At 51.5% G+C, this 8,702-nt stretch overlaps 1 protein-coding gene across 1 annotated transcript; it reads left to right on the top strand.

Annotated features, from left to right (window-relative positions):
* The first annotated feature begins 2,784 nt into the window (after nt 1-2,784).
* LOC120844696 lies at nt 2,785-3,507 on the top strand. The gene has a single exon (XM_040216606.3). The coding sequence runs from the start codon at nt 2,785-2,787 to the stop codon at nt 3,505-3,507; it is 723 nt and encodes a 240-aa protein (XP_040072540.1).
* Nucleotides 3,508-8,702: the final 5,195 nt, after the last annotated feature.

Raw genomic sequence — 8,702 nt, 5'->3', positions numbered from 1 at the left:
TTTTGTGTCCGCACAAACTATAGACCGTTTTACTGAAAGAGGGCAAGAGAGAAAAGGGGAAAGGACTGCCGCGCTTTCCTCCTTACTGAGTGGTTAGAAGCGAGCGAAAGACCCGGATGAACGCCTTGGACGCCTGTGTTTTTCCAAGCTCGGTTGTTTTCTTCGCGGTTTCCTTCATTTTATTTTACTTACAGATGAAATTAGAGTTAGCGGAATCAATGACGACAATCCCCTGATCATCGGGACATCATTGTTCGGTAATGGGCTGCGCGAATAACAAACGAAAGCGCAGAATATTATCCCAAAACGTCTGTATATCGCGCACGGGATCCGACAAGGCAACTGCGGCTGCAATGTCTTCAAACTCCATCACTTTCCGAATGACCAAAACCTCCAGCGGTAGTGGGTTGAGTCAACAAACAAAAAATACTCTTCCCCGACGCCATCCTATCGAGTGTGCTTGCAACATTTCGTGAATAGAGCGCGAACCGAACTTACTGGTGTACCGTCGATGAACATTAGCTACACCCGCAAGATGGGTGCAAGTGTTCTCGTGATAATCGCTGTTTTAGCTTGTAACTTTTCGTAACTTAATTCATTTTAATGCGTATATCTTGCATTGGTCATGCTGATTCGATTCTATCATCTACGACGCTTAGTTAGACGCTCATTTCCGCCGCCGGGCATGGCTGGAAATTGCCGAAATTTAATTTTATCGGTTTTCCTGAATCGCGATTTTCTGCGCGATACGAGAGAGCCGTGAACTTACGTTGACGGTCACAACGGGACTGGGTTCTACTCATTTTGCAAATTAGCACATAACGTAGCTGGAAAGAAAACTTCAAGTTTGTATTGCTGAAACATGCTCATGCATCGATTTCGAATCGTTGAATCGTTGATCGATTCACTCCGGCAATTGGCCCCTCTCGACTTTACTGTTTTCAGTTCTAGACAAAGGACACACTCGTCTATAAGGAATCCTCAATTAAAAATTTTATAAACATCTGCAAGTCGGAGCAGTTCCCTTCAATCTTTCCCTACAATGATATCATCTCGCGCATCCTTGTTCACATTGTATCTCATTGTTGTCGACGACGCGAAACGCCAAAAATCTTATCGGTGTAGTGCATTTTAAAGAACAAAAAACCTGAAGGGTAAATCAATCACTGCAAACGGATAGAGTATTTTGAGTCCTGCACCTCCGATTCGTAGTAGTAGTAGTATGCGTTTTGGGGAGGGGGGTTGGGAAGCTGACTGTTGTTGGGGCGTACTTAGACGCCCATGTCACAGTCGGAGGGGAAGGGTTCTTGGGAAATAAAGAGGGGAAAAGGGGGAGTAGAAAGGGGGGAGGTTGGGATTTTTCTAGTCTTTCTCTAACCGTCGAAGTCTAATTTGCAGGCCGGGGGTTCTGTTATGGTCATAGCCATCGGCAAGGCTAGTTTGTATAGGGTCCAGTCGCCTTGATGGTGATTGGGGAAGTCCGATGTAGGCGAAAGAGGGTAGTTTCCTAATTTAGTTCGGCCACAGGGAGTAGTATTGATGAGTCAGTCTGTCGGAAAGGCTGTTGTCACCACTTCTCTCTTTGTTGCCTTTTTCTTCAGAGGAGGGAGATTAATCCTGTCTCGTCCAGGTAGTTCTCCAGTGCCTTCAGCGCCTTCTTTTTGGTGCAGTTTGTGCCTCGAGGTCTAGTGATCTCCTCCAGAGAGCTGTAGGGTAGGTTGAGTTTTCTGTACACTTCCTGGAGTGCCCTTCTCTCAGTGTCGTAGAGGGTGCATTGTAGGATGAGGTGGACGTCATCTGCGCGAGTCCCACAGGTGTTGCAGTCTGGACTCCTAGAGGGTCTCATCCTGTTGATCCATGCGGGGGTGAGGGCGCTGCCCGTCCGGAGTCGGTGGAAGACAGCCGCCGTTGCCCGGTTCATGCGTGCTGGGAGCCGGGCCGGGTGGTCGCTTTGTGCCATCCTTGCGTCTGGATGCTGACTTGCGATCTCCCTTGCCACAAGGAGCTTGGCGTCCGCGGACGGGGGCACCTTGGATGTGGGAGTAGAGGGCTCATCATGGGCGAAGTTTGCCATCTGGTCGGCGATCTCGTTTCCCTTGATGCCACAGTGGCTTGGCAGCCACTGAAACCTGAACTGGTGTCCGAGTTGCTCCAATGCCATCACTTCTGCTGCGATTCTTCGCGCCAGTGGTGGTGCCCTCTCCAAGTTATCTAGCAGGGAGAGCGCGGCTTGTGAGTCGCACAAGATTACCCACTTGCCGCCCCTGGAGCTGCCGTTCTGAACGGCCTCGAGGGCGAGCAGGATCGCTGCTAGTTCTGTGGTGGTGCTGGTTGCATGGTGTGTAAGGCGCACGCTTAGCCCAACGCCAGCCGCCTCGAAGGCCGCCGCGGCTGTTGACGACCCGTCTGTGGGACGTACTGAGCCGTCCGTGAACACTTGAGCCCAGCCGTGGTACTGGTCCTCGATGTGGGACAGCGCAAGGGTTCGGAGGGTCACTGTTGTTGCCGTCCTTCTTGATCTCAACCCGTGGATGTGTAGATCGACGTCCATGGGTTGTGGACGTTCTTGCAGTGGTGGGAGGTCGGCCAGGGCCGCAGCGGTTCCCGCGATGTCTCCAAGTTGACAGAGCGCGCGTCCAAGTCCTGACTCTGTTCTCTGCGCAATCTTCATGATTAGGCTTCCCGTCGACCGCCCATTCTCCATTCGGATAAGGTGTCCAAGAGCCCGCTTCTGTAGTGTGGCACAAATCGTGGCTACGCCGGCCTCGACGAGTGTCTTGTGTGATGAGGCGCTTCGGGGCGTGCCAAGGCAAATTCTCAGTGCCACCCTCTGCGCCCTCTCTAGGTTTTCTTGTTGTGTGCTGTTTAGCGTCACCAACGGCAGCGCGTAGGTCGGGCAGGACACGATCAGGCCCTTGTACATTGCCAGCATCATGGCCTGCGAGGTGCCCCACGTTGTGCCTCCAAGTGCCCGCAGGGTGTTTGTTCTTGTGCGCATCTTCTGGAGCACTGCATCTACAGCGGGCCTCCAGGACACGCGCGCGTCGAGCATCAAACCCAGATAGGTTGCTGTCTTTTCTGATTTTATCGGTGCTCCCTCGATGTGTAGTACTGGACGAAATGTTCGCAGTATTGGAGCCTGGAACAGAGCCGTGGTCTTCTCAGCCGAGATGCCGAGGCCCAGTTCGTGTAGTCTGTGCACCGTGTTGGTCAGTGCCCGTTGCAACTCTTTCACCATTTCCTGTCTGCGATTTGGTGGGCTGGTGGCCCAAAGTGCCACGTCGTCTGCGTATACCGCCATGTTCACGAGGAACTGTGGTCGAGCTCCAACTCCAGCAGCCGAAGGGAGAGATGCGATCGCGATGGAGAAAAGCAGCGGGCTCAGCACGCTTCCCTGAGGCACACCGGCTGTTATCCCGCGTGGTGTGCTGTAGGTGCTGCCGACACGTACACGCAGTGTTCTTCCTGTCAGAAACGCACGTATGTATGACAGGGGGCGCCCGGTGATTCCGAGGTTCTGGAGAGCCGTGAAGATGGTGTCATGGGGGAGCGCATCGAAGGCTTTCCTCACGTCTAGGAACACTGTGGCCGTCGACCAGCCCCTTTCTTTAGCTTGCTCCATGGTGGTGGTGAGGTCTGCAATGGAGTCCGCAGTGCTCCTGTGTCCCCTAAAGCCGGAGAAGCAGTCTGGAAGCGCGTCTACTGCCTCCAGGTGGTAGTTTAGACGTCGCAGTACCATTCGCTCCAGTAGCTTGCCCAAGCAGGAGGTTAGTGAGATGGGCCGGTAGGAGCTCAAATCATCGGCCGGCCTTCCAGACTTGAGCAGGGGCACGGTAGTGGCCTCTCTCCAGGCCCTTGGGATCTCAGCACTGCTCCAAACCTTGTTCATGTAGTCGAGGAGGCTGTCGTGGCACGACTCGTCCAGGTTCCTGATGGCCTGGTTCGTCACTCCGTCGGGGCCTGGGGACGAGCGCTTGCGCGGGCATGCGTCGATGGCGTGTCTTAGTTCGTGTAGCGTGAAGGGGGCATCCATAGCCTTCATGCTGGGTGCCGAAGGGTCTCTGCGGATTGACCAGTCTGGGGGGCTGGACCCACCAGTGGGCACCTCCGATTCCTATCGGTGGTGCTTTCAGTGCAGCTTTTATCGGCGTCGCCACACTGGCGGATGCCATAATGCGGGGCAAGAAACTTTCCCAGTAAGATTAAAAAAGTGAAAGCCGTTTACAACTCCCTGTAACGTCAAATTAGAGCGCAGCTCTTGAGGGGGAGCAGTAAAGGGTACTGAGGGGGGGTCACGTGACCTCGGGGAGGGAGGGTCACGTGACCTCAGAGAGGGGGTAGTCACGTGACCTCAGGAAGGGGGTGGTCACGTGACCTCCGGGGGGGGGGGGGTCACGTGACCCCCCTCCCCGAAGTCCTTTCGAAGGAACCCGAGGTTCTCCCGAGGTCCCGACGACGCTCAAGCCGGAAACGGGCGCCTAAGAGCTGCGCTCTAAAACCATCATCCGCGGCACACAAGAACACGAGACGCGCCCTCAGTCGGATTCCCCGCACTCAAAAGCGCCCAACCAGCAGACCCAAAGCGGGAGCGGCACCCCGAAGAGCACTTTCACCAACGTTTCTAGCCACTCAGCATTTATGGCCGTGGAACCTGACGCTCGCTAGATGGCGCTCCGGTATTCAAAATTGCGCTACTTACGATAGAACGGTCAATCGCGACGAAACGGTGCTGATGGTTCTTCCAGCACCCAGTGAGAACTTTCTAACGGTTGTTTAGAAACGCTGCCGAACAACATAGTAGCTATGTTTTGTTTTGTTTTTTCATATAGAATGCGATGATCCCTGAGTAGCAGGAATCGCACGTGTGCTTGGGTATCAAACTATATAAGGCAAATAGATGTAGTGACCGACAGCAGTGCTGGCACAGCGTGACGCGGGCGAAATCACGCGGTGAACGTGTAACGTGCACAGGGAACTTGCCAGAACATCGGTGCCCTGAGCGTTGCCAGTTTCTCGGCCACACGGATCGGTGTCGCCATCTAGGGGCCAAATTTTAATCTTCTTCAAGATGGCCGCCGTGCGGCCCTAACCTTAAAGGGATGCTGAACCGAAAATCGAATTTCAGAAAAGAACGCCGAATCGATAGGCAGGACGCTACAAATCCCAAGACGTCACTCATAAAGCGGTATCTCCAACGTATCGTCGTATTTTTTCAGAAGAACAGCGCGCTCGCACAAGGCCGAAAAGACGCATGACCTCGCGAGTCTCATTTCCTCCTCTTTTCGCTTTGACTGCGTGAGGGCGCGGAGGGGAAAGGGGAACCGACACCATTTCTCCTCCTTCTCAACTCTCGTGCGATAAGATGACGTCAACATTCCTTCTCATTCGCTTCTTTATTTTCCAGAAATACGGCCATCCGCTGGAGATACGGCTATATGAGTAATGTTTCGTGGTTTATGGTGCCCTGTTGAACATTTCTGCAAGCTTATTTTGGGAAATCCGAATTTCGGCTCAGCATCCCTTTAAAGCCTCTAAGCAATTCTTTTTTTGTTTTGTTTTTAATTTTAGGTGGAGAATATTTACCGCATATTTACCTCTACTTGTCAAAATTGTATTTTTCACCTTTCTTTTTCTTTCTACAACATAACAATAAAGATGTGACTCGATTCATTTAAATCAGGGGTCTCAAACACGCGGCCCGCGACGCTCTGGGAAGCGGCCCGCAAGCCTTCCGCGGCAGCGAGTCCCCATTCCATGCCTCGAGCGCCACAGGCGCCGTATAGTTTTATATCGTCAATTATTTCCGCTTAAACGGGAACTCTGCTCATATAACGTGTTCACGCATTTTGCACTAGTCCGCTTATCGCTTGGACGAAGAATTGCTTTGTCTAAATATTGCCTTCTCATAATTTTCCCATGTAAATCAACCGGAATGGCAGTACCACTACCACTAGGCTACAAGCGCGAGTTCTTTGCGCAAAGAGACACCTCGGCTGCACACTCTAGCCCTGCAGGAGCAACTACCAAAAATAAAGCTACGAGCTCGGGCTTCTAGCTGTCAACAATACCTTTAAAATGAAAAAAAAAAAAAGTTCTTATAACGCTACTATAAAAAGCGCCAGGAAAGAAGGAACTGCCGTTTAAGGAGAAAGTTTTATATATGCCTGGTTGAGCCTCGGGAATTGTTTGACGGGGGAAGGATGGTTTGCCTGCTCTTGTTCTGTTGTAAACTGCCAGTACTGTGGTGTGTAGATGTTTTTAATTTTTCTGTAACAGCAGTTGTGGGCCCAAAGTAGTTTTATATGCAAATTAAAGCTTAAGATGGCAAACGCGGAGCTTGCAAAAAGCAGACAGCACAATAATCCATGCCTAGAAAATCTCTGGGGTGTCGCTGGGACAGTGGGCTCCTTTGCAACGTGAAACACCACTGCCGTGTATGTTTTGTATTTTTTGCTTCAAAATCGCAACATATTGTCCCACCCCCCTCCCTCCGTTGGCCCTCGTCCATTCGCCCCCCCCCCCCCCCCCCCTCGAGTGGTTTTGAGACCCCTGATTTAAATGCTTTAATCATTGGCCGATCAAACGCATATATGTGAACCAGCCTCAAAAAAAAAAAAAAAAAAAAAAAGACACGGAGTTGGCTTTGAAATGGTGGGACCCTCACGCTTCACGGTTTGGTAGAAAGGCTTTCTTTATTTCCACAAGCAAATGTTGTGTCGACTGTAGAAGCTTGTGCAGATCATGTGCCTCTAGGTTACGTAGCCCCTTGTAGAGGACTCTGCCCGGTCCCTGTTGGCAGAGAAAGCTTCCTCATCGCCAAGTGGTCGTCATATGCCGAGACGTGGTGCCCGGAGACAGACTTCGGCGAAGACACCCTTTCACTATTTGCCTGGCCTCACCGTTGCTGTGCTTTGCAGAAGGCGGTGTGATCCGCAATTCCCTTATAGAAGTCTAGAGCGCGGAAAGGGAGCTTTAGCGTACGGTGATTTTTCCAGCCCTACGATTTCATTCCAGAGTCTTGTCAACGGCTTATGGGGTTACTAAGGTTATCGCAACCGCCCGTATCCTTGGAGCTCCCGCCCAGCCCTTACGTACTCCGCTATGTTGATTGTCGTCCCGCTTGGCGCAGAACTGCTGGCAGCTTTTCGTATTAAAGCCCCTCCCCCCCTCGTTTCACAGTTCCTGCGATTCAAACGCGTACGAACGCTGAACGCCGGCGTTCGCTTTCAAACATTGAGTAGAGACAAAGGCTGCTAGCTTTACGTCTGCTCACTTCCAACCAGAGCTCGGTGTTCTGACGCCCCCGCGTGCTCTCGGTGCCTCCTCTCTCTCCATTTCTACCCGTATAGCCTCCGGACATGAGTCGTTGTGCCTGAACAAATTCCACGAGTCTATGGGCGAAGGTCATTGCGCAAACACCGGAACGCTTCAGTAAATATGCGGAACAAGTAATTGTTAAACGCGCTTGACGTGCAAAGTTGGTTAACCACGCAATTCTCAGCAACGAAACGAAAAATAAATACACCTCTGTTTGTGCATGAGGACGAAACTGGGGACCATGGACTGCTTTAGGACGCGGAAGTACACAAACTATTACCAGGTGCGTTTGAATGGATCCAACCGCATCTTTTATTAATTTCAGCTCTAGTATTTGCAACTGCAAGATAATAACTTCCGAAAAGTAACGTTTGCAGCGTATATAGCAAATGTTCAGATCGGAGGGGGGGATCGGTGGCCCAGTGGGCTAAAGCGCACACCCAGCTCGACGCACGTGGGGCGAAAGCTCGCGATGCAGAACCCAGGGATCCTGGGTTCGAGCCCCACCCCTGCCCGTTTCGATCTGGATGAGCATCGTACCGGCGTGCGGTCGTGTATCACTACAGCGTGGTGCACGTTAAAGACCCCAGGCTAGCGGTTGTACTGCACTGGCTAAATTGCTCATCTACAGCGCGTGACTCGTCGCAACTTTAATGGCTGACCAACTACACGCTGTATAAACATCCTCACAACCCAATTATTATTGTTCAGATCTGATGTTTCTGTGCTGCTTTTTGGACTGTTTGTTCCATGCTTCCTACGCCTTCATATTATATTTACAATCGCGTTGTAAGCGCGCAACAATATACACAATTTCGGTTGTGGGTAGGAAAAACTGGGGATTGACGCGTCCAAAAAATAGAACCGACTGGAAGTCGCGTGATAGTCAAAGATATGGCAGATGGTGGCTTGTGGAAATGAAGCGATATATATATATATACACGTACGGTTCCTGATGCATAATTGATTACGATGCCTGAAACGCGTCTAGAGCTAGTGTGATTATCACTTTTTTTTTCTTTATAGATCGGTTTTTGTTCGGCGACGTCACAACTGTGAGTTCTTAATCTTCGCGGCTCTGGCAAAGGCATTGCATCGCAAGTGGTTACGACAGATGTCTGATCTTATAAGCCACCCATTGCAAGAGGCCAATCGGCGAAAACTTTCGCATCTACGCGTTGGGCACGCCAACGTCAGCGAAGCCTGCCTTCGCGCATCTTCTTCGGCGGTATACTCCAACAAACAACCACCTGGATAGCGAAAAGAGGCATCGTTGACAGGCCGCTGCTGCGACGTATTTTGTTGCCGTTTCGAAGACACTTCGATGCATGGGCATGACAAGGCGCAGAAGGTGTCAGTTGGACCTACGTTCCGGGCAGCGTAGC

Source organism: Ixodes scapularis, unplaced genomic scaffold, assembly GCF_016920785.2.
Source record: "Ixodes scapularis isolate PalLabHiFi unplaced genomic scaffold, ASM1692078v2 PGA_scaffold1__304_contigs__length_218370807, whole genome shotgun sequence".
In the NCBI taxonomy this organism is placed as follows: Eukaryota; Metazoa; Arthropoda; class Arachnida; order Ixodida; family Ixodidae; genus Ixodes; species Ixodes scapularis.
Note: the sequence above shows the minus strand (reverse complement) of the source record. Positions and strands in the feature narration are given on the sequence as shown.

Bases quoted from the DNA above. Each gene is read 5' to 3' on its own strand.
- LOC120844696 (XM_040216606.3), top strand. From the start codon at position 2,785: ATGAGGCGCTTCGGGGCGTGCCAAGGCAAATTCTCAGTGCCACCCTCT.